The sequence below is a fragment of the Furipterus horrens genome, unplaced genomic scaffold (assembly GCF_987537825.1).
Source record: "Furipterus horrens unplaced genomic scaffold, mFurHor1.1.pri manual_scaffold_3, whole genome shotgun sequence".
Classification (NCBI taxonomy): Eukaryota; Metazoa; Chordata; class Mammalia; order Chiroptera; family Furipteridae; genus Furipterus; species Furipterus horrens.
The window spans coordinates 184,754,904-184,782,298 of NW_028327173.1; the positions used below are offsets into that span (position 1 = coordinate 184,754,904).

A 27,395-nucleotide genomic window follows, 5' to 3' on the forward strand; every position below is an offset into this window, starting at 1 on the left:
CCAGATTTTTCTCCTTCAAATTTGTATTTTTTTCATTTATAATATTTCTGAAATCAAAGTGCATCTTAAAACTAATATATAAAATTAAAGTTGTATGTTGTGTGTGTGCATGTGTGTATGTAAGGACCAGGGGGTCCTTAAGTATTTTATAATCTAATAAATCTAAATATATGTTCACATTATAAACTAATTTCATCTATACAACCATCTAGGAGTAACAATATGAGAACAATTAGGGGAAAATTAGATGCTCTTTCAATATCATATTATAAGGAAAGGAAAGAGAATATTGTTTACTATATATTTATATTAACTAAGTATTCATTATCTCAATCCTAACAACTACTATGTAGTAAGGTAGTTATTATTACTATGCAGTGGTGGGCAAAGTAAGTTACAGTGAGTATGTGAGACAGTTTATTCTTACATTTTTATTAATTATTATATTATTTATTTATATTATATCTGTAAACCTACTTTTGCCCACTCCTATATATTATAAATGAGAAAATTAAGGCATAACATGTTCAGACAACTTAAATTGGGCCTAATCTGAATCCCAGGCTCCTTCTACTATACTACACTGTCTCACTGTAATGTCCTAACATAGAATAAGCTTCTTATAATTTTCTTTATATGATAGTAAATACTAAATCTCTAAAGGGTGATTCAGTTCAGAGTCATGGAATTATGAGTATTTGTGGTTTAGTATCACTTGTTTAAGTTTGCTAATAAAGAGACAAGGCATCTGTCTCTTTTTCCTTCAGATAAGTTTAACTTCTTAGATATTGTTTATTCCACTTCAGAAAAGAGATCAAAAGCTTGAGAGAAAAGATAAATGATCATTCTCTTCAAGCTTAAGACTCTCATGACTATCATGTCACACAGTATCTATCTCAAATGGTCTCAATGAAAGACAAATTGGAAAATAATACTGGGAATTAAAATCAAAGTTGTTTTATTTAGTTTGCCCTAGTAAGCAACCACTGGCAATGCCAGCATGTCCAGAGCTCTATCAACAAATTGTAGCCAGAGCTGGTATAACATTTGTCCTGCTGTGTAGTCACTGTCAATATTTTTGCAACATCATTTTCTTATTTTCCTATAAATTCAATATTTATTCAAAGATCCTTTGAGCATATATCTTTTACACGCCAAATACTGTTGTAGCTGCTAGATGTGCTAAACTCTACTAGATTAACTTTTTTTCCATTAACAATAGGCTACATTATCCTAAGGGAGTAATTTGTGGTGGTGTTTTTGGCTTTGTAGCTGCTAAACCCTGAAGATGACCTCTTACCAGGAAAGATTCGAGACAGCAATCGTTCCACCCTCTTAGCCACAATTCAGGAACATGGTTACCCCACAATCAACTTGGGAATCGTAGGAGACAAGTAAGTATTGAATTTTATTTTTAAGTTGTTATTGTACAACTATGAATTTTGGGAGTACGAACTAGATGGAATTGTTGCTAAAGAGACTGAAATTAAATACCATAATTTTCACTTTTCAGAAGCCAAAGAATTATGGAGATAGCTGTGTTCATTAGGGACAGACATTTTCCTGGAAAGCCTATTACAACAGGAGAAATATTTTGCTATCCTATGAGTATATTAAGTTTACAGGGATCTTTTTTGAGAGTGTTGTCTTTATCCTAGTGGAACTAATAGTGATAGTGCTTTATTCCTATTCATACTTTTACTTGTTTCAAGAAAGACAGGGAAGACATGGGTGAGAAGAGTGAGAGAGAATGTCAAATTAGCACTAACTAATTCTTTGAACTTTAAGTACAATTGGTTTCTAGGACTTCTATATTTATTTTTGTATCCTTATGTAATCTTTCTCCAGGCTTCACCCACTTATAAATTCAAAGGATGGTACATTGACTATAATGTCCATCTCTAATAACATACTTACTAAATTAGCTCATCCCTCTGCTAATTTCCCCAAGTATTTCTGTGAATCTCCAACTATGTCCTACATGTGATCAAAAGCAAGTCTGCTCTTTCTGAGCATCCCACTACCATTCAACAGAGCTACTCAACCATCTTTCATTTCACCAATCACTATTTCCAGTTCACCAGAGGTATGCCTGCTTTTAGTAATTCTAAAATATCAGCCTGCTAGTGACAAAACTAGGAGACTAATCTGAGTGGTGGATACCATGATATATCTGTCACCCATAATCATCCTTCTCTCTCATCACTGCCTTGTCACTGAGTAAAGCTCATTTTACTTAATCCTTCCTCCTTTAAAATGAGTGTTTTCTCAGGGAGCAAATGGGCTTTTAAAGAGGCTCTGCCCCTCCATCTCACAAGGTGTGCTCTCACACCTCTAAGCCCCCGCTGAGGCTCCCACTGGGCCAACATATCAACTTGGGCACCACATCTCTTCAGTAACCTGAGAAGCAGTAGCTTCTAATGTCTCACCTTTTAAAGTTCTCTTCTTTCCTACTGCTTTTATTTCTTTCTCTGAGGACATTGGAGTAATGGCTGTTAGACATATTTTCAAACGTCATTCATTTTAGATTTTTCATCGCTTGTTTGCCTGGATGTTTAGTTCTAGAAAAGTCCATAGCTAACTATGAGCCCCCATAGAACCCGTGCTGGTGAAGCCAGGGTCACAGGTTACCTAATATCACCCTGGTCCAAGCTCGCCAGCCCAGTAGAAAGAAACCACCGAAAAAAGGGAGGCAGTGAGGGGTAGTTATTTGAATTTGAATGTGACCAGTAACCTTTCCTTCCACATAAACTTCAAACACCTAAAAATTATCCTGATGCAGATATAGCTCTTAAAAAGACAAAAATTAACTTTGAGAAAAGATATGACAACTCCAAGAGTTTCAAAACTACAAAGCAGGCCTTCAACTCTACAGAACAAACTCATCAAGTTGTTTAGGTTTTGCTTTCTGCCTACCACTGGCTCTGGCCCTGCATCCAAGTGTATTAATGAGCTCTAAGAAATAGTGGAAGGTAAAAGGAGCCAGAGTGTGTGTGTGTGTGTGTGTGTGTGTGTGTGTGATTTTAATCTTAATCTGTTCTGGACTATAATTCTGTCCATTTTCTTATTTTGGCACTCTTGTATACAAAAAAAAAAAAAAAATGTTATTTAAGATGCTGCCATTACCTTACTATAAAAGTCAAAACACCATTGAAACATTCATATATTTAATTGTCTAGTATTTAGAGCTTAATATTTAATTGTCTGGGGCCCACACTTTTAGTCTGTGGTAGACATTTTCTAATAATTAATGTTGATATTACATATAACTCCAAATGTATCTTGAATACAGCATATAAAGAACAACAAAACTATAAGCAAGATATAGGCAATTCTGAGAATATATAACTCTCCAGAGTATATCTTTTTCTCAGATTGAAATACCTTCATAAAACAGAGAACATTTTTTTAAATACGATTGATACAAATCTAGACTTTCTCAGTCTAAAATGCTATATTGAAAAGGCCCAGAGGAAGTGATGGAGAACGCAGAGGTAGAATGTGGGAAGAAAGACTTTATAACTGTTCTAGTGGAAATCTGTGCTGGGAGTTTAGCAAAGGAAACAAGGTGCATTTAATCTGTAGCCTGTTGATATTCTGTGAAGGTTGCCTCCCTCTTCATTCTTCTCTTTCCTATGTAACCATTTACTGAAGAAAGTAAATGTTATACAGAAGCCTCTACCTGAAGCTCTCCAAGGAAACAAGAAGGGTCATGAGAGAAATTACCCTGTGTTTAAATCAGAGAAAGAAATAGCTCAAGAATGTCAGCCAGGACACAACCCTTACTCAGCTATGAAGATAAGAGTAGGGAGTAAGAGCTCTATTCTTGTATTTAAAAACAGGTTTGAGTCTGATTTTGAAGTTCTGTTGATATATGATTCTACTTCTCAACGCTTATTCTTATCATCTACCCTAATTTTAATAATCAATATTAAAATTGTAGAATAAGACTGTGTAACATATTCGGATTGAATTAGGCTGAATTTTGCCTTTGCTTTTTGTAAATTTTATTTTTTAAAAAGGATACAGTGAAGATTATGGGAGGGATGCTTCAAATACCTGAGAGTTAACTATATTTTAAGAGCATTCACTTTTAAATATTATGTGTAGGTTAAAATACATTCCTTGAGACATATTTTCTCACATTGTGTATAACACAATAGTGTTGGGGTTCCTACTGTTTTTCTCTAAAAAGACAAGTTTGAAACCCAAATATGTTCAGTGAATTTGCTTAGCAAATACAAGGTAGTGGCAGAGGTATGAATGGAATCAAATTTTCTTGAAATTAACAATCTACAATTCTCTGATAATAATAACTATAAATGTGTCAGAAAAGAAGCATCACTATGAGGGAGTAGTTTTATAAAAATGAAGTTTTAGCTAGAACATGGAGGATGAATAGGATTTATATAGTTAGAAAAAGAAAGTGTGTTGAGTAGGAAACATGGAAACAACAAAAACAGAGAAACGACTTCCAGCCAAGATGGATGTGTAGGTAGACACGCTGTATCTCCCTCCAGAAGTAAGAAGGAATACAACTACCTCAAAACTGGGGCAACCAGAAGTTCCAGAAAATTGAGCTGAATGGAATTCCAACAAACAAAGATATAAAGAAGAAATACTCATCCAGACAGGTAGGAGGGACAGAGCCAGGGTGGAAAGGACACTGTGCAGATGCAGCAGTGGTGGTGGTGACAGTGACTGTGGCTGGCCAGCAGAAAGTGCAGTCCCACATTTAAAAAAATAGGGAGGGACACCTGGGGAGCACTCCCAGCACCACACCAGACCACGTAGCCCACGGTTCCAGCGCCAGGGGGCGGGGGGGAAGAAAACCTTGCTTCTGACTGTGCAGACCAGTGGGGGTTGCGGTGGAGGAAGAAACTGCCAGTCTCTCAACAGAGTCCACTTTCTTAAAGGGCCCCCATGGTCCTAGAACATCCGCAAACCCACCCACTCTGGGAACCATGGCCAAGGCAACAGCTAGAGGGGCACCAGTCCCATAGAGGAAGTGGGAAAAGTGCCTGGAAAGGGACGAGTGCTGAGCCAGTGGCATTATTCCCTCTCAGATCCCTCCTGCACATACAGCACCACAACGTGGTGCAACAGGTCGCCAAGCACTAACGAATATCTAAGGCTCCGCCCCTTATAACATACCAGGTGCAACAGCACTACCTAAGACACAGAGGCAAACACAGGAGCCTGTCAAGTTGAGGAGACAGAGAAGTATGACCCCAAAGAGGGAACAGACCAAGGTTCCAGTGGGAGAAGTAAGCAACAAGGAGATAGCCAACCTCACAGATGTAGAGTTCAAAACGTAAGTGATAAAGATGCTCACAGACTTGACAGAAATACTCGAGTAAAGCAAACGCAGAAGGGAACAAGTGAAAGCTATGCTAAGTGAAACAAAGGAAAATCCACACAAAAGCAATGGTGAAGGAAAGGAAACCAGGGTTCAAATCAATGATTTGGAACATAAGGAAGAAATAAACAGTCAACCAATACAGAATGAAGAAAAAAGAATGGAAAAGAAAACAAGGAGAGGCTTAGGATAACTTCTGGGACAACTTTAAACATGCCAACATCCGAATCATAGGGGTGCCAGAAGGAGAAGAGGAAGAGCATGAAGTTGAAAACTTACTTTAAATAATAATGAAAGAAAACTTCCCAAATTTGGTGAAGGAAATAGATGCACAAGTCTAGGAAGCACAGATAGTCCCAAACAAGCTAGATCCAAAGAGGACCACACCAAGACACATCATAAATAAAATGCCAGAGGTTAAAGAAAAAGAAAGAATCTTAAAAGCAGCAAGAGAAGAAAGTTACCTACAAAGGGATTCCTATAAAACTATTAGCTTATTTCTCAAAAGAAACTTTGAAGGCACGTAGGGACTGGCAAGAAGTTTTCAAAGTGATGAAAAGCAAGGGTCTACAACCAAGATTACTCTACCCAGCAAAGCTGTTATTTAGAATGGAAGGGGGCAGATAAAGTGCTTCCCAGACAAGGTAAAGCCAAAGGAGTCCATCATCACCAAGCCCTTATAATATGAAATTTTAAAGGGACTTATTTAAGAAAAAGAGGATCAAAACTACAAACATTAAAATGACAACAAACCCACAACTATCAACAACAGAACCTAAAAAAATAAGATAAAAAAAAAAAAAAAACTAAGCAAACAACCAAAATAGGAACAGAATCATAGGTATGGGGATCATTTGGAGGGTTATCAGTGGGGAGGGGGAAAGGGGAGAAATGAGGAAATGATGCAGGGATTAAGAAGCATAATTGGTTGGTACAAAATAGACAGGGAGAAGTTAAGAATAATATAGACAGCATGAAGCCACAGAACTTACATACATGACCCATAGCCCTGAACTAAGGGGGATGGGATTGCTGGAGGGGAGGGGGGTACTAGGCGGAGGGAAGCAAAGGGAAAAGTAATTGGGACAACTGTAACAGCATAATCAATAAAATATACTTAAAAATAAAAAAATGAAAAAAATAAAACAGGGAAGTAGAAATAAATAGCCTCTCAAGTCAGGCCAGACTGACTAGAACAAGAGGTTCAGTCTAGTCAAGGAACTAGTATCAATGACCCATGGACATGGACAACAGGGCGAGGGTTGATTGTGGGAGTTGGGGGGGGGGGTAGGACAGTGGAGAGCAATGGGAAAAATTGGGACAACTGTAATAAAACAACAATAAAAAAATAAATTAAAAAAAAAAGAGCAGAAGGTTCAGGTAAGAAAGATAACAGAGGTAAATTTGGTAGAAACTTTGAAAGGCTTTTCAATCCAGGCAGAACTACTCAATTTAGTTAAATTTGGAGCTTTTACAAGCATAATTCAAATAACAAATCATTATTTTAGAAAGATAATTTTACCAAGGTGTGTCACGTGGGCTAAAATTGGAGTTGAACTAGAAATAAGAACAATACAATTTGTTTATTCATTGTTCAGTCAGTCAGTCAGGACAGATTGATCTTGTACCTATGCGAATCACCTGAAGATCTTATTAAAATAATTATTCTTGTTCAGCAAATCTGGGTGGGCTCAGACTTTACATCTCTAACAAGTTCCCAAGGATATCAAGTTGCTATTGGATGGATCACAGAAAGTAAGATGTAGTAAATTTCATCATGCATCTATTATGAATTTTAAGCCAAAGACAACTGAAGATACAAAGCTGAAATAGAGACATAGATTTTGCCCTTGAAATTACATGTATTAGAAGTGTACTATAAATTACAGCCCAGTAAAATAGTAAAAATGTTTTTAGAAAGTTCCAGAACTCAGATTTGGAAGTAGAATTTAAAAGAAAGTTTAAATCAGAAGGCATTTTAAAGGCCATTACATAGAACAGAAGAGTGTCAATGTTGATTATCTTCATCTGGATTACAAAGCCTTGTTTAAATAGTGTGTGTCTGTGAGCACAAATAAAATGCCTGCAAACCCCAGCTGTTAGTTCTCTCAACACAATTATACATTCCTCTCTAGCAATACACTATTTCCACTTCTCCATGCTTCATTAGTAGTTTATCCTTTCTTGGTTTTCGTAGCCCCTCTTCCTCTGCTCATTCCCTAAATGTAGGTGTCCATATGACTCACTCTTGGCTTTCTGTCCTTCTAATTTCTTATGCCGGTGGCTCACAAATCTTATCTTAGTCTTGAGTTCCATGTCTAGATTCACCTGCTCACTAGATACATCTTTAAATTCAATATACATTGCAAACTCAACATATGCAAAACTAAATTCACTATCCTCACCTTTCTCAATGCCTCTCCCCACTACCATCTTGTTCCATTTCCTTTAGTTCTTCTATCTCAGTGACTGCTACCACCACCCAGGAGAAAAGAAATCTGAATGGAAGTTATTATAGCTCCTCTCTTATACTCATTCCTATATACATATAGGGCCCATTGATTTTTCCCTCCTCAGTATTTCTTCTCTACATTCCCATCTCTTCCTTACCAGCCTGGCTTAGTTTGGGGCTCCATTTATTTTTGTCCAGACATATGACACTAGCCTCCTAGCTGGTCTCCCTGCCTCAAAGTCTTATTCCTCTCTAACTCACCATCTATTCTGCTACTAATATGATCTTTCTAAGGAGCAAAGTATATACCTGTGGCAGAATTGAGGTTTTATTATATATGGGTAAGCATACTTTAATAATTCAACAGGCTTTTATGCAGAATTACGCTATGTCAGGCATTGTTCCAGTCTTGGTTATTACAGAGATTTTAAAAACAGTTATTAGTAAGAACTATTAATACAAAGGAGTTTTCAGTTCTATTTTCCACTCCTCTGTTTCTGCCCTACCCAATCCACATCTATTTTCTCAAGCCTTCTCACTCCAAACATCTCAGTCTTTACTAATCTTTACTGAGTATCTACTATATATACACGGGGTGCACAGAAGTAGGTTTACAGTTGTGAGTACCGAAACACAGTTTATTCTTGTATTATTATTTATTCTTGTATTATATATTTTTCCATACAATTATAAACCTACTTTTGCTCACCCTTATATAGAACTATACCACATTCTTTTACTTGCTTGTCTTATTTAAGCCTCATGAAACATCAGAGCCACATAAGTATCTTTTATCCACATTTTATAGATTATAATACTGAAGCTCAAAAAAAATTGAATAGCTTGTTCATACTAATGGAACTAGCAAAAAGCAGAGTAAAGAGTCCAGACCAGGCCTGTCTAACTCCAGGGTCCTTTCTCTTTTTGCTCTACCATGCTGCCCTTTGAACTGGGGTTAGCACTCACAATTCATTAATATTAAGGTTAATAGACTAAATAGGCCATATCCATTTTCATGAATAAAACTCCTAAGTAGATACTAGCTGTGAATATTTCAAAATCCAGAGAGGAAAATTAAGTTTAAATTTTTAATTAAATATTGACTGTGTGTATGAATAAATTATAAGGACCTGAGTAATTTGAGATCGTTAGGTGATATAGAAGTGGGGAAAATGGCAGGAAGACTTATTACAGTAGTTCAGGTTTACTTTCCAGATTTCTAAATAATGCTTCTTATTCACTGTAAAGTAGACTACTCTCCCTTGCATAAATACAAAAGCCCCTTTTCTTTGTTAACCTCTCCCCTTTTACTTTTCCCCCCAAAACTGCTGGGGCTGCTTCTGCAGCATTCATTACCTCTGGATAACTTGTTATATCAAGTTCATACTATCTTCTATAGGGAGGAGAGGGAGTGAGAGAAGGAGAGAGGAAAAGAGACGGAGAAGAGAGAGTGCACACAATGTGAATATATGGTAATTTGGTAGTCAGACCTACATTCATTCAATTTACAAATGACCCAGATTCACAAATGGCTACCCCTATTCTTATCCTTCCCCTACTCACGATCTAAGCTCGTCTGTCACTACTTTAAGAGAAGGGCAGGGAGAAAAAGCTTTCTGAGTTAAAAAGAAGCCGTGAACAAACAGCAAGAACAATTTAGCAGACAGTTAATCTCCTTGTTCCTTGGCCCTCATGACCCAGCCTATTTAGGAGAAGTGTTTTATTAAGCCCAGCTATCCTCCACACTAGCTAAATGAGTTCTGTTTATTTTGCTATACTTTCTGATAAGCTAATATTTAGAGGTCCATTACTGTTAAACAGTATTCTACCTGAGAGAGTTCTGCGCATATTGTGAATTTGTTCAAATCAGACATCAGCATCTCAGTAAATCTGCTGTCCTAAATGAATGTGAGCAAATTGTTTAGAACTTGGAGGCACAGGGAAAACCCTGATCAAGACCACATCAGAACTTCAGTATAGCAAGATACAGGGGGGTTGGCAAAAAGTGTATTTGACAGGAAGAACGAACTACATAGCAAGGTAGGTGGGAAGATACCATAAACAAATGTTTTACATTTCAACATTCTTTCTTCTATCTTCCATCTTATTTCCAAATTCAGGCTAGTAATTCAACAATATATTAGTAACATTGTGAACTAAATCGAGTTTTGCTTGGGTTTTTTTTTTTTTTTAACTACACTAGACTCTTGCCCACCATCTATTCTATATTACTGTTTTTTATAGAAATGTGTTCCAGGTTCCAAACAACCAATTCTATACACTCTGGAAACATAACCTGTGAGTTAGGAACTACCTATTCAAAAAAGACTCTCCTGAAAAAGTCAGCTTTGTGCTGACTGCGTGATATCTTTTAATACTATTAAGACATTGGAAGAGTTTAAATTGGGGATAACATGATCATCTTTCTTTATTCCTGGTTCAATTTTATTATGCACCTCTTGGGCCATTGTCCTAGATGTACATTTTTAATGTAAATTTTTAATCTTATAACAGAATAAATAAATGTTCAGTGAAGAAAATTTAGAAAACATAGGTTCGAAAAAAAGAAATTAACCCATAATTCCATTTCCCAGTATTATTCTTCTTCCATTCTTCAGTTCTATGCATGTATACTATTTATGTGTGTGTGTAAGAAAACAAAGAAATCATACTTTCATTTAACCTTTTTTACTCTATATTATAAACATCTGTTCATATCATTACATAATACTCTACTATATTATTTTAATGCCTACATATTATTCTCTGGTATAAAGTATAATATGATTTCTTTATATAATCCATTGTTGTCAGATAATAGGTTGTTTCTAATCTTTATCAACTGTAAGTAAATGATGAATATCTTTATAACTATATCTGGGCACATACCACAGTTATTTGAGAGTGTTTTTTAATTTTTATTTTATTCATGTTATGGTCATTGTTGAGTGTCTTCCATATGCAAAGCTATGTTAATAGCAGCGGTAAAATGATAAATAAGACAACTGCCATCCTCAACTGCTGGTAGGCATATAAAACCAGTTGTTCGTGGCTTTGTTCTCAGCAGTTAGAACAGTGCCAGCGCATGGTAGCTGCCTACTCAATACATGTCAGGAAGCATAGAAAAAGGAAAGAAGGGAACCCTGAATATGGCCTGAGCATAAAATTAATCAAGCCTACAGATTTCCAACTGGTACAAATTAGTTGTTAATTGACAGGGTTAGACCCCTTTTCTTAATTTAGTACATATATACAATGGAATACTACTGAGCCAGAGAAAATATGAAATACTGCCATTTGTGACAACATAGATGGATCTGGCGAATATCATGCCGAATGAAATAAGTCAGTCAGAAAAAGCTAAGAACCATTTGATTTCACTCATATGTGGGATAGACTACTTCTAAGCTCCATCCTGTTTCGACCTTGAATGTGGGTCAGTAGCAGGCAATCCAAGGTGGTAGCAGAGTAGGTGGAAGCTGTATTAACCACCTCCCAGTATCAAACTGGAATTATAACTAATTTTTTTTTTAATCATCCTGAATAACCAACTGAACACTAGCTGGAGAGAATATGGGTCAGTAGATGCTCTAGTTTTCTTTTCCCACTGGCTGGTTCAATAACCTGGCCTCCTAAGGAAACATGAGCTACTGTTTCCCTACTGTGGGGGAGGAGTCTAAGACAAATGAGGGTGTTTGGGGAGGTAAATAAGCACAGATTACTACATATGCTAACCACAACAACTGTGGCCAGACTTGTTCACGATATTGGTCATTTGGCTACCTGTGTACCTCTGTTTTTGCTTTTCTTCCTTTTCCCTCAGTTTACTGGTAAAATTTCTTAAAGAAATAACTACCTTTTGTGGCCTAAACAAAGTGGAAAAAGCGTTTGCTCATATTGAGCCAGGGTGGTTTTTTTTCCCACCAGAGTTTCAGCTCCATGATGCCTAGGACAAGATGTTTTGGTAATTCTATGTCCTTAGTACTTAGGGGGGAGTACATCTCCTAGAATAGACAGTCCTACCATTTTTTCCTACACCACCCTGTCTTTCCATGGAAATTACAAACTTCCAACTGTGTAATTGTCCAGAAGAATCTTACAGGGTCCCTTAAAGTGAGTCCAAAAACCTTAGCCATAGCAACAGACCAGAAAGCATGGCACTGACAACAGAACTGCATTAGTGACTAAGACACGTTTTCATAAAAGGTGCAAGGTAAAGCTTTGCAACCAGGGTGATTCGTTTTAATTTTCTGAAGAAAAAGAAATATAAGATGGCGATGGGAACAGAACTCCAAATGAGTTAGGAAGTTCCTAATTTAAAGTTAGGGAGCTGCTACCTCAGACTTAAACAGATGATGTTGCACATTTACCTCTTGAAATGTAACAGGCAGTAATCATGATCCAGATATGTAGAATCCACTTAGGGAAATCTTTTTAAATGACGTCTAGCATTTGTTGAATTTATATTATTCCTAAAACTGATTTTAACTATTGAGCTGTTTATATTTCTATATGAGCTGTAAAACAGCTTGGTAATATAGCTTCCAAACTATTGACTTGGGCCTTCTAGCTTTTCAAGGCCCAAAGGACTGGGAAATTCCCATAATGAAGAAAAGGGTTCCCATTCTGGAAAACTGCCATCGCAGAGGCCTGCCCCACTCTAGTCATGCTGGGCTTGCTTGGCTCTGTCATAGGTGGTGTTTTGGATTTGAATTGCCTGCTCCTGCTACTGCCAATTTGTGAAGCTGCCTCTTCACATTAAAGCCTGAACAGAAGGGGAGTAAGTACTGAGATAGCAAATAGGGTTTTTATAAAACTGGCACATTTAGCAGAAATTATCAAGATAGACTTAACAGTACAGTGATTATTTGGGCAAAGCCCTATGCCTTACATCTTCCAGTTTGTAAATGAAACATATGCTAACTTCCTAGTGCTTACCTAATGTTTTAAAAGTGGAAATCTCTAATTATCAGGGAGAATTTGATCTGAATTTAGTTGGTTCTTGTCATCTTTATAAACTGCCTGCTGCCCTTTTCTGCTCAAAATGCAAAGTTTAATTTTTGAGTCAACATAACATTTCTTTTCTGACCAGTTATCAGCAGTTCTCTGATCTTTATTGGTTAACCAAAAATATTTGTTCTATTTTAACAAGCATGTGTTTAATAACAAGAATATTCTTCCTACTCTCAGTGACAGACTTTTTTAGTGACTATTACTGTTGACTTTCTTAATCCTTAAGAGTTGCCCTGCCTAGTGTGGCTCAGTGGATTGAGCACCAGCCTGCAAACTAAAGGGTCGCTGGTTCGATTCCCAGTCAGGGCACATGCCTGGGTTGCAGGCCAGGTCCCCAATTGGAGGCACATGAGAGGCGACCACACATTGATGTTTCTCTCCCACTCTTCCTCTCTCCCTTCCCCTCTCTCTAAAAAAACAAATAAATAAAATTTTAGAAAAAAAGAATTGATGTTACTGATTCTTCTAAGAATATCCTCTAGGTTTTACTATACTTTTAGGAATTGTTTTCTTACTGACCTGCATAAGAAGTATCTTCTAAAAAGCCTCTCCTAAATTATCTCAAACCAATGTTAATTATTTTGTCCCACTCAACATTTATATCATTTCTCCTTACATGCATTTTTATTTTTATTTTTATTAATATGTTTGAATTCAATCAGTGATATTAATTTCATTCATTTTTCTAAATTTTTGCTGTATGTTTTCCACACTACCTTGTCAACTTAAGGTCAGAGACTATGCTTTCTTCTGTCTTTATATAACTCCACAGTGCCTAAACACCCAGTGGGACAGAAGAAGAACTAAATGATGGCTACATGTGATATGTAGTTTTATTCCACACGTGACATAGGCACTAGAAAATATTTGTATTTGAGGAATTCATCCTTGACCTCTGAAGAAATTAGGTTATGCCCTTAACTTTTTTTTTTTTTTTTTTTTTTTTTGGTATGATCAACTGCCATTATTCCTTAACCTCCAATCCCAGAATTTTTTCTTACTTTAACTGTCATCTTCACTCATCTTGAAATGATGTAGCTCACAGTTGGTATAACAGATGAAACAGGAAACTAATTAACAAGTGTTGTCCATCTGTGTGTTTATATTAAATATTTAAAAATAAAACTGCATTTGCATTCTGAATGCTCTGTCTGAAATACATAAAATCTAAACTTGGATAAAAGCTCTGTCTTGGTTTTGAATTTTATTGTAGACTTCATGGTAAAGCAAACACACACACACACACACACACACACACACCGGAATCAGGATAAGGGTAACTTAAGGCAGATACAAATTTTAAAGAGCAAAAAACCCTGTCCTGACCTGTATGGCTCAGTTGGTTGAGCATTGTACTTCAAAGCAAAAGGTCTTTAGTTCAATTCCTGGTCAGGGCACATGCCTGGGTTGCAGGTACATTCAGTCCCCAGTTGGGGCATGTGCAAGAGCCAACCAATCTATGTTTCTCTCACGCATTGATGTTTCTCTCCCTCTCTTTCTCCTGCCTTTCCCCTCTCTCTAAAAGTAAGTAAATTTTTTTTTTAAATCTCAAAGCAAAAATCCTGAAATAAAAGTACGTCTGAAAAGGTATAATAGTCAAAAGGTATCATTGACATAAGAAATTGACATATTCTTACTTCACAGTAACTGATTTATACATAAAGTTTTTGAGAAAGCTACCTATGTTCTCTGATAGATTTATTTTGAGACATACTTCTACTTTCTCTTCTATCTGCCTTTCTTTTACCTTTAAGTTTCTTTGACATCTGATTAAGTTAGAACTCTAGGGAGACTGTTGTTCTTCTTATTGGTAGCCATCTCCCAGGTTGAAGGTGAATGTCATAGCTTTGGAAAGAAAAGATGTTTTTTTACACAAGTCAAATAGTTGAATGTTCTCGATGCTCAAAAAGTGAAAGGGAGAAAAGTATGATCTACGAGATGATTATTATATTGCAGTGCTCAAGTCAGTTTCTCCCTCTTGCTCTTGTCTATGTGTGAATAGAAAATACTCATTGTATTTATATAAATTTCATTATTTCCATAGGATTACAATGTATTGGAATTGAAAGGAACGTCCTTCTTAGTCAAATCTTTCACCATTGGAGGTGTTAGAGAAGATTTCTAAGTAGCCATTAGGTTTTTGTTTGATGCTTTTAATGAGAAAGATCTTATTTGCTTCATAAGGCAGCATATTTTATTGTTGGATGGCTGTTATGATAAGGATGTTTTTCCATTCAGTGAGCTAAAATCTTTATCACTTTTTCTTCCATTCCTTAGTCCTAATTCTGCTCTCTGGAGCAACACCAAATAAAGTGACTCCCTCTTATATATGACGACCTTTCAAAAAACGTACTATTTATGATTATATAATTGTTAAATAGTATCTTCTCTTCCATCCACAGACTATATTATTGTCTGTAATATCATTATAGTTGTAATAATTGTATGCTATTCATTCCCAAATATACTGTGGAAAGATTGAGTAGAAACCAGGGTTTGTTCAGTTCATTTATTGAGTTCCTACAATGTGCAGGGATTTGGCAGCACAATCAAAAAGCTTAGATGAAATGAGACCCTGTCCTGTGAGACAGTCATATATTGTATCGTCTTTATAAACTTGACTTTAATCACAATTTGTTGCTTCTCTTTATCCTTTTTTGTTCTTTTAATTTGAAATTCCACTCTGACATTAAACTGCCACTCCTGCTTTTTTGTTTATTTACATTTGCCTCTTGGTGTCTTTTTGCCCTACGCTTACTCTCAGTCTTTCATATTTAAGTATATTCCTTGTAAACAACATTCCAATGGGATTTGAGCTAAAGAAAAAAAAACTCAATTTCATATCTGTCTTAAGTTTATGTAACTCTGATCCTGGCATCAAGTTTATTTTGCTTTACCATCAAGTTTGTTATGAAAAAAATCCCTTGATGTTTTCTTTTACTTTATAGTTATGTTTATGTTAAATTTTATGTTTACTATTTATACGGCTTTGTTGATTCTTTCTTGTTCTTTTTTCCTCATGTTGGTTTGATCCAGATACTATTTCCTTCCTTTTACCACTTTATTATTTTGGAAGTTTTGCTATGGTATCCTCATGCTTTCCTTCCAATTTCTGATACTCATAATCAAATATTCATTTCTCCACTATTATATTTTACAAAGACGCTAACTGTATCCCTCCTACAAGGCATTCCCATTTCTTCTATTTACCCCCTACACCAGTGAGACCTTTAGAATACTTTTACGTCCTCCATCTCCTCCTACCCCCTCAACTTTTAGGTAATATTGCTGTGATCATGCTCTTAATTCCAGGCTGTTATTAAGTTTTCTTTTGCCGTATGTCTCTACAACTCCTGGGGAAATTCATATATAGTACATATAATTTTTCAGGTTATTTGATCATTATATATTTAGATTTAGCTATATATAGTTATATAAAGGTGTGTGTGTGTTTCACTAGTGTTTCTTCTTCTCTTCCCCTATCTTGAAATCTCTGATTCATTTTTCCAGAACACTACTTATTGATTATTCTCTAAATTTTTGCATTTTCACAAATATCATTCTTCTATCCTGATTGGTGAATGCTATCTGACTGGATGTAGGATGTATGTTGATGTTACCCTACTGCTTTATATTTTTGGCATTGTAGATAAGCAGTCCAAAGCCAATATTCTTTTTTCTTGGTAAATCTGATCTTACTCTGATAGCTTGTAAGATTTCGCTTTATCCTTGAAATTATAAAATTTTACCAGGACATTAATATATAGTCTATCTGGAAAAAAGTCCAGCCATTGTTAATGTAACAAGAACAGTTTGTGAGACATGGATGTAACCTGGCAGCCAAGGAGAGTGAGCTGGAATGCACATGCCTGAACAATGATGACTTCACTGTACTAGTCAGTGGGGGTGGTAGACTCTGTTGAGTGAGCATGTGTACTGTGTGGCCATCACATTCAAAATGACTGAGCAAGTAGAGCAATGAATCTGCATCAAATTTTGGGTTAAGCTTGAACATTGCTCCACGAAAACTATTTGGATTCAGAAGGCCACAACTATGGGCAACTGGTGATTGGCAGCTTCATCATAACAATGCACCTGCTCATGAATCACATCACAGGCAGAGTTTTTTGGTGAAACATCGAATCACCCAGGTGACTCAGACCCCCCCCCCCCCCCCCCACGGCCCAGATCTGGCACCCTGTGACTTCTGGCTTTTCCCAAAACTAAAATCACCATTGAAAGGGAAGAGATTTCAAACTGTGGATGAGATTCAGGAAAATACAGCAGGGCAGCTGATGTTGATTGGGAGAACTGTGTGAGATCCCAAGGAGCCTACTTTGAAGAGGACTGAGGCATCATTGTCCCATGTGCAATGTTTCATGTATCTTATATCTTCAGTAAATGTCTGTTTTTTATATTGCATGGCTAGATACTTTCTGAATATCCAACCTTGCCAGAACTCAGTAAACTCTTCAATCTCCAAGTCCAGGTCTTTTCAAATAAATAAAATTTTCTTCTGTTTTCCCCTTCCATCAGTTCCTTTTAATCTTTATGGAATTTCTAATAATAATATGTCATCCTCTGCTCTGTCCTTCGAGATCTTATTTCCTGCATGACTTCTATCATTTTGTATTTTCGTACACTCCTCTGAAATATTTCTGCCATTTGGTCTTCCAGATCATTAATTGAGTTTTCAACAGGGATATATTCACCTTCATGTGCTAAATTTTTTAATTTGAAAATTATGTTTTTTTGTTCCAGAACATCCATTTAATGTTGTAAGTGAATCTCCATTAGTGCTTTAATTATTTGTTGTTTTTGTTAAAATTATATATTTTCCCCAGCAGTTTTATTTCAGCATGAGCTGTTCTAAATATTATGCTTATTATTCTTCCCGTCAAATTAATATCAGCATCTTAAACTGCTGATATTTTCCTGGCCTACTAAGAGTTCTATTTGCCCTCTGCCCTCAGGAAGCTAGCTATTAGGTCCCATTGGGAGTGCAGTTGTAGGAGAAAAGAGGACCACAAGTGATAAAAGGCATGAAAGTCACAACTCCTGAACTGGCAAAATACCAATGGCTAGCTGCCAGTCTTCTGTTGAAATTTAAAAAATAATAAATAATAAAAACAAACCTTCCTGGACATTCAGTTGTAAAGTTTTGGGCTTTCCCAGCCTTTTGGAATGGACAGTCTCAGTATTTTTTAGGTAGACTTCTTGGTCAACTTAAAAATGATACCTTGTTAACTTGGATCCCAATTTCCTTCAAGTGCTTTAAATCAGTGAATGTTAGAGACGGAGAGTACCTAGTCTAAATGTTCTCATTTTACAATAAGGATTATGAGACCCCCCAAAAAAGATAGGTTTTCAGAGTTATCTCAGCAGTAGAGAAAAAATTGGATTCCAGACCTTGTGACACTTAGGCCTGCAGTTAATGGTTCTATTTTCTCTCACATTGTACAGAAAATAGTATAAAATCAAGTCTCTTATAAAATGCTTTTATATAATATCTGGCATTTTGAGCAAACAATGGATTAGGTACTTAATAATTTAAGTGAAAATGGATAAAAAGTGTTAGTAAATCAAGATTAATGCTAGTATTTGATTTATCTTTAAATAAATGGTTAAGTAGTTAATCAACATCCAAATCTAATTCAAACTGTGATTGTTAATGGAGGGAGAATTAAATGATATGACAATATCCCTTTTAAGACCCTCTGCTCTTTGAGAGAAGGGATGCTACTCATATATACCTAGAAAGCGTTTTTATTACATCCCCTCTAGTGGAAATGGTGAGAAGATATTTCTGATTTTACAAGTACAAGTTGTTAAGAAAAAGTAACATGAAAAGGTGTAAGTTGTTTTTTAATCATCACTGTTTCACATACACCAATATGATTTATATATTTAGATAATGATAGCTTTTATCTGAAAGTATACTATGTATAACAAAATGTCTTTCACAATGTAAATATTACTACAGTTTAAAAGAATAGAAAAATGAACATAGGGTGACCTTGAACCTGTCACTACCTCCTGTGACCCTCAGTACCCTCTCTTGCCCTGCCTACCTCATAGAATTATAAAATTAATACATAGGTGTTAAAGTGTATTGTTTTGTTAAAACATGAGTATTATTGTCATTAATTTTATTCTTAAATATTAATTGATCTTAGATATAAGAAGCAATATATATATAAATATATATAAGGCATATAAGGTCATTATATAATATAAGCTCACATTATATGACATAAAATCAGATTATAATGCTTTGTAGTTCTATTCTTCAGTCTTGGAGGAAATGGATATGCTATGACCTCTTTATTTAACAAAACTGAGAAAATCATGAGTTGTTTTTATCCTACTATAATATACATTATTTATCATTCTTATTACCTATTCCTCTTATCATTATTCAGTATAATCTCTTAGTCTTAGAAAGCAAACTCAGTTTTTATTTCTTAAAAGTAAAAATTTGGGGGAGAGGAAATATAAAGTAAATACAGGAAAATATTACTATTTGTCAAATCTGAGAGAAGGATACATGGGTGTTTATTATACTATTATCTTATGTTGGAAATATTTCACTGTTTAAAGTATATGGATCACAAAAGGAGCAAATTTGTGAGTTGTAAATGATCCCTAAAGTTATATGTAATCAAAACTATTTTAGTTTCCATCTGAATATAGAATTCATAGTCATGTTTATTTCATTGCCCAGATTTATACCAATATGTCCACACATTCACTCTCCCAGTCACCCAGACCTGCTGCCTTCGCATCCTCTATTTGATGCTTTTGAACAAGAGTTCATTATCATGAGAATTTACCTTGTATGACATGTCATATGCCTGGAAAAACCTAGACAATCCCTCTGATTAGGTAGTGGGATGGAACAAACACTTAAGGAAGAGCCAGAGGTCCTAGTCCTAGCTCTGGCACTTACCGCTCTACCTTTAATTTACTACTTTACCTCTCTGAATATCACTTTCCTTTTCTGTAAATGGGCACAATAACACCTGTCCAGTCTACCTTACAGGTTGTGAGGGTGCAAGTGGAAATATAACATGCAGCATAAATGGAGTTTACAATAGATCCTCTGACTATTGCCATATATTGGTAGCTGTCCCTTTTCTAAGCCAAAATCACTTACTAGATCCCAGATGCCAGAAGCATGCAACATAGTATGGTCGAAGAGAAAAGCAAAGAGAGACAGAGTAGGACAGTACCCAATATAATGACCCCCAAAGACCTTTCCAAATTTGACATTCAATGACTTTGTGAACCCACAGCCACAGAGTAGAAAGCAGCATTGAGCATATTCTTTGAAACATGAGAAATTACATTAAGGATTTAGTATTAAATCCCTTTTAGTTGTTTCTGCAAATTAGAAATTTTTATGTGGAGAGTTAATGACTGCAATTTTAAAAAACAGGAGAAAATATGTCCCAGATAATATGAAAGCAATGAATAAGAAAAAAAAATTACTGAAAAGTATATTTATTTGCAATTATCAACTAGCCTGTCCCAGGACCTTTACCACCCTACAGAGATTAATACATGATGATGTATGTGTCACTGCTGCTTTGTAGAGTTAACATATTATAAATGATATACTAAGACTGGTGAAATTAGCTAATGTTTCTTTATTTGTATTTTGTTGATAATATTCATTGTCCATTCACCTGAACCACGTTCCACATAATCCTGTGTTTGTAATGTTTTTCCCGTTTACTCCACAGGCCCACCATTTGACTCAGCCTAATGATAAATATGATCCAACAAGGCAGGCAGTGGTCAGGAACCCATCACATGCATATCTTATGGTATTTCAACACAAAAGAATAAACTGGTATCTTTTTTAAGTTTTTTATGTTTTACACATAGACCTTGCCTTCGTTGAATACCTGGGTATGTTTTTGGCTGCATAAACAATTAACTGGATGACTTTACTTAAAGGGTCCCTATGTTGGTAGGTTGAACTTCATGAAAGCCATTTTTCAAACTTTTACTTTTATCTCTTCTCCTTGGGGGTTCACTCTTCAGAGCCAAGCAACCCCCACTACACACATGGATAGGCCGGTGCTTAAGGAGAAGGAGAACTTTATCCAGATTCAGTTAAGAGAACCTGTTAGTAAATGAAACTACTCAGTCTGGAAGCAGACTATCTTGCTATTGAGCCATTTAGGCTCTATACTTATAGCTATGTGAATGTATTCGAGGCCCACTTTATGATTTTCATCTGTGTTAGTCATGGATATTCTCCTGAATAAAAAATGCCAAGCATGCTAACGTTGAACTTGGCCAGGTTGTTAGGTATGTTTGTATGATGAACATCTGTCAATACCTCAGCAGTAACAACAACTAACCTTTCTTAAAACTTAGTTTACATCCATAAACTTGCATATGTATTATGTCACTTAATCCTCATAACAACTCTGTATTATTCCTACTTTATAGACGGAAAACTGAGACAGAGAAGTTATGCAACTTGTCCAAGGCTCTACATCTAGCAAATAGTAACACCAGGATTGAAACTTGGCAGCTTGACTCGAGTTCACACTCTTAAGCTCTGTGCTCTGCCACCTCCCAACTTGCTTATCTCTTGTAGAGCCTGTGAAGGTAGCCTCTCTGGTAAATCTCAAGTTCCTCTCTTTACCTATATCACCCCGAGATAAAAAATGAAATGATGTTCTAGTTACAACTTTTTTCTTTTTCTTCTTCCCCTCTTCCTCTCCCTTCTGCTTCAACAAACTTCACTACCACAAAAGATTTGAGAAAACGTATGCTATCTCATTGAGATATTTGACAGCAAGTTAACAAAAACCTACTGAAGCTAACTTAAGCTAAGAAGGGATTTATGGGAAGATATAGTCTTATCTCATGGAACCCAAGAGCAAAAACAGGCCTCAAAAGGGACTAAAAGCAAGAACTAAAAAATCAGAAGCTGGGATTGCTCCCTTTTAGATATATGTTAGATGTCCAAGGGGGAGGAAGGGTAACACCTCTCCTTTCCCCAAAGGGTAAGAAGTTTTTAGAAAACAAGGGTGTAGCCTGCACAAATATTCCTCAAAAGGCTCCTTTTCTGTACTCCATCATTTGGAGGAAAATGCAGGTGCAGAACACATTGCCCAGTTGCCCTTATGGATTAAAAGTAGTAACTGAACATTCCTTTTCAGTTACTGCCTTCCCTACCTTCCATAAGCCCTGACACCTGGCGTTTATTTTTTTCTCACTTGATCAATCTCAAATTAGGACTTTGCAAACCTCTAACATCCAGAGGATAAGACCCTTGATTTCACTCCATCTTTTCATCCCATGACTTTGACCTGCTCAGTCGAAGGGGCTAGTGCATTTGTCTTTTTAGTTGACTATCAAGAATCTGCCTCGTTTCAGCCCCTAATATTCATCCTGTCCCTTTACACCCTCAGAATCTTTCATATGGTCTCTGCTTTCCTTGTTCTTTTTTTCTCTACCCTTTCTTTTCCCAGGAAACACCTACTGGGAACACCCTTTTCCTATTAGATGATGTCCAAATTCTTGAGCTTGAAGGCCCTCCAAAATCTTGTCCTACCCCCATCCCCCATCCTACTTATTTCAAGTCAAGTCCTTCACTCTAGACAATTTATTTTCTCCACTGATCTAGGAACACCACAGGCTTCATCACAGGCTAATCGTCTTTCCCGTTCCTTTCCACCTATAAAAATCCAGCTCATTTTTCAAGACCTAACTTAAATCATATTTTCTGTAAAGAGCCTTATGTGATCTTTCCAACACTAGGGTAAACAACTATCCCACTTTGCCTACTATTTCCTAGGACATGTGACTATCAATACAAAATTTGGGATATTCCTAGGCAACCTGGGATGGTTGGAAAACCTACCAACACCTCATTGTTTCCCTTTCTTATATTACCTTGTTAGATAAAAGCGGGGGGAATACTGTGAAAGTACCTGTTGCCACTACTTCTGTACTCACAATTCTTTCTCCACAATAAGAGTTATGCTCCTGTTGGGCAGAGACCCTTTTGATTCCTACTTCATACAGAACATGGTGCTGTACTCAGGTTAATGCCTACTCAATGAGAAATGTGGTTTAGTTTTAAGTAGGCACTATGTCTAAAATATTTCCCTTGTGTGTTAATGTATTCATCTTTATTTTTTTCCAGCCCAGATGACTTACTCAATGCCTTGAATGAGGGTATCAGTCGTGCTGATGTCATCATCACATCAGGGGGTGTATCCATGGGGGAAAAGGTATGAAAAATGGGGCTCATGGAAATTTATCCACTATGATATACTTTCATACAGTTTACTAACTGCATATGATCTGGTAAATATCTGGTACATAACCAGACTCCCACAAAGCTAAAAATCCATAGGGCTTCAGAAATTTCTGGGCATTCTAAAAAGGGTGCAATCTAGGTCAGAAAGCTTCCTTCAGGAGCAGCATGGAAAATCCCGCAACTTGCGTAATGGTTTTGATCTCCCCCTGGAGATTTTTGGCTTTTTGTTCACTCAATTTTAGTACATTAGGGCTTGCCTTATATGTAATATTTACCCCTAAGTTAAAGCTCCAAGATCCTTCCTTCTACTTATATTTTAATTCAAGATGACCTCCCCCACCACATATTCTAAACCTGGTAAAGAATCCTTAGCTCCCCACATAGAAGAAAGGAAAGATTAGGTATTCCTTTGCCCCTCTTGACAAATAATCATAATCATAATAATGATGAGTATAAAATACAAACATAGATATAAATATATATAGGCTTTTATAAGACAGTATATTTGCATATGGTATATGCTTAGTCCTATAAAATTGCAATTTGAATATCTCAGTATCATTAAATTTATATATCTTATTCAAATATATTGATTCATGATGTTTATTGGGTCCACTGAATAATGTTATGAAAGTGAAATACACTTTATTACAATTACCCACCTTGTGTTTTGGCACAATGACATGTCAGATTACAAAATGTTTTGCCAGTCTATAATCCCTTTCCATGTTTCTTTTTATCTCATATTAATGACTGAACTGAAAATTTTAAAAAGATTGTCATAATAACAACTTTTACTAAAATTCATATTTTTCAGGAGCTTGCTTGATTTATTTTTAGCTAGATCTTATATGCATATGATTATTGTTGGTGTCTGCATTCGCTAGCTGTTAAACTGCTGCCTAAATTCATAACCTGACTCTTTGGACAGTGAACCCTATTCGCTCTGAGAACAAATGTCAGAATTCAGTGGCCTGAACAGAGAATGTCTGCCTTCCATTCACAACTTCAGTTTTAGAATGTTTAAGAATATCACTCCAGATGCCAGAACCGTAGCAGAAAAAGACTATCAGTCCAAGACTACCATCTCAAATTACATCCAAGAGAAACGCAATTAAAGTGTTGGTAGTAATTCTTATAGCTAACAGTTTGCTGGCTTAGTCTTCCCTCAAGGCTCCTAGTCGTCCTTAGGTTTAGGTAGAGCAAATTGCTGCAGACCTCCTGAGGTCACAAAGGCTAAGGTAGGGCTGAAGTCTGCATTGCAGTAGATCTATAAGAAATAATTTGCAACATGTCTGTTCCTATTATCATCATCAAACTGCCTGTGGTGTTCTAGCATCACAAAAGCAATCCTGAAGTTGAGTATTTAAATGTCAAATTTGTTATTCCCAGGGAGTGTGTCATGTATAAATTATCTTGGTTACTAATGAACTTAATTGTGGGACAATACCTGTTTGTCAGACCTAAAGTTTGTCTTTTCTAATACTTCTGAAAAGGCAACAAGCGTATAACTAACAAGAGATATCATTTATCCCAGGGATTTGCTCACAGTAAAAAGAGCCAATACAGTAAAGCATATTGGTTTTCTTTACAAAGGGGCCCCTGATGCTTTTGGAACCTACAGACCTCCATCCTCTTCTCAGCCAAAGAAAAATGACTTTCACAGCTGCTTCTCTCAGAATCTCTCCCCATCTCTACTGCCCTCTGCTCCACGTATGCTTTTAAAGAGTTTTTGTTTTTATAAAACACAAAAAGTTTCAGATAAACAGAATCTACTTTTTTCCCTGAAAACTAAAGAATTGTATTTTTACTATACAACCTGCAGAATTATAAAATAGCTCATTAACAATGAGTGATACAGATAATCAAGCAAGATACACTCAGACTGCCTACTTAAGAGTCTCTTAATTTTTCCTGAGAGTGTCTCCCTTACCTCATATGGTACAAATAATCACAGAGATAATATCAAAATACATATAAAGAACTCATACAACTCAACAACAACAACAAAACCTGATTTTAGAATGGGCAGAGATTTGAACAGACATTCCTCCGAAGAAGACATAAAGATAGTCAACAGGCACATGAAAAATGTTCAACATTACTAATTATTAGGGAAATAAAAATCAAAATCACAATGAGATATCACCTCACACCTGTTATAATGGCAATTATAAAAAATAAAAAATAAAAAAAACAAGAAATAATAAGTGTTGGAGAGAATATGGAGAAGAGGGAGTCATTATGCACTGTTGGTTAGAATCTAAATGGTATAGCCACTATGGAAAACAGTATGGAAACTCCTCAGAAATTTTTCAAAAAGAACTATAATATGACTCAGCAATTCCACTTGGGTATCTAACTGAAGACTATGAAAACACTAATTCAAAAAGATGTGTTTATCACAGCATTATTCACAATAGCCAAGATATGGAAATAACATAAGTATTCATTGATGGATAAATGAACTAAGAAGATGTGGTACGCGTATTTATTTATTTATATTTATATACATGCACACGTGCTGGAATACTACTCAGCAATAAAGAAAAAGGTATGGAATCTTGCCATTGGCAACAACATGGATGCACCTTGGGAGTATTATTATGCTAAGTGAAATTAGACAGAAAAAGACAAATACTGTGTTATTTCTCTAATACATGGAATCTAAAAGAAGCAAAACAAATGAACAAGCAAAACAAAATAAACTCATAGATACAGAGAACAGATTGGTGGTTACCCAAGTGGAAGGAGGTTGGGGCATGGGCAAAATGGGTGAAGGGTCAGTTATGTCGTGATGGGTGGTAACTAGACTTGTAACGGAGATCACTTTATAATGTATACAGATGTCAAATTATATAATAAAAGAATTTTTAAAATTTGGCAGATAACCTCTGATTTTGTTGAACCCAATTTTACATATTTCACAACCTTAATTATGCAGGAACAGTGTTAGCTTATTTGATGAATAAACCCATATAAGTTTAGGAAAAACAAACCCAAGCAAAATAAAATACATTTGTCTAATTACACTTATACTTAACATTGATAAATAATAGAAAGAACGTGGCTAGGTTTTCTTAATAACCAAAATAATTGTCAGTCTCATTTCCCAAAGATTTACCTTAACTATGTGAACTTTGATCCTTAAAATTAAAAGAAGCATACTCTTTATATAGCACATTTAAAATAAGTTAAATTTCCTTATTATCTGAGAATTTTGGGAATATTCTATGCATATAAGCCCTTAACTGGCTCTCTAAGTCAATCACTACAGAGCACAATGTAATTGTTTTGGTGTTTGTATTTTTCCTCCTTGGCAAAGCAAACTGTACTGTGGCCCTGAGAGCAAGCTCTTCTCCTCAGGTCCTGCAGAAACCAGGGAGTTGGTGGTGAGGCACTCTTGTGTTGCCCCCCACCAACAACTGCATCACATTCAGATTCAGATGGAGAGGGTATGGGTGGGGGTTACCCTGAATCCACAGCCCACCCTAGGGAAGGCCCACTTTATGTGGTAGTCTCACAGATATAACTTATGAATACCCTCCAGAAATAAGAACATATTTCACACTTACAGTATAGATAAATGCCTTTCAGGATCACAGACATAGACAACATAAAGTACATACAGCTTCAGCTCTAAAACTTCAACCACAGGTCAAGAGTAAACACAGCAACGAAAAGCACTCATCATTATTATTCTCAAATAAAGGACTATTTTTCTGCCTAGACATCACAGAGTCCTTGATTGATTTTGGCTTAAAATGACAGTAAGACAAATAAACAAGAAAAACTAATAAGCCAGATTCTTTGTCTTATCTTACCTAACAGAATTGATTTCTGTTTTACATTTATAGGAATCCCCAAATGGTCAGACCATAAACCAGATTTCCAATCATTGTTACCACAAGGGCAAACACCTTACTGCCCATATGCAGAAACAAAAAATAGTACTAAAATCAATAGATGGGCAGAATTCGAGAAACCAAAAGCAGAGTTCAAGGGTTTTTTTACTGCTTGGCATTTACTCCAGGAACCAAGGAAAGATGTTTCAGGTTTAAGCCACCAATGAAGTGCACTTTAATAATCAAGTTTACCTGGTTCTGTCAGGTAGATCAATGGAGCATCTTGGTGGAGTCTCCAGAATTTATTAAAGTGCAATTCTTAAAGATAAAATAATAAATCTCATATATATATAATAAACCAACGAGATGTTACAACTGGTTCAATGAAAAATTCAGAGAACACTAACATACAGTTAGGAATGCTGAAATAAATTTGCT

General features: G+C 36.0%; 1 protein-coding gene across 8 annotated transcripts in view; it reads left to right on the forward strand.

Annotated features, from left to right (window-relative positions):
• The window catches only part of GPHN (gephyrin), a 414,033-nt gene that overhangs the window by 362,652 nt on the left and 23,986 nt on the right, over positions 1-27,395 (forward strand). For all 8 annotated transcript variants that reach the window (XM_090271004.1, XM_090271010.1, XM_090271006.1 and 5 more), the window contains 2 exons: positions 1,273-1,394; positions 22,996-23,083. In XM_090271004.1, the coding sequence (XP_090127130.1) occupies positions 1,273-1,394; positions 22,996-23,083 (210 nt within the window). The remainder of the gene's footprint in view (positions 1-1,272; positions 1,395-22,995; positions 23,084-27,395) is intronic.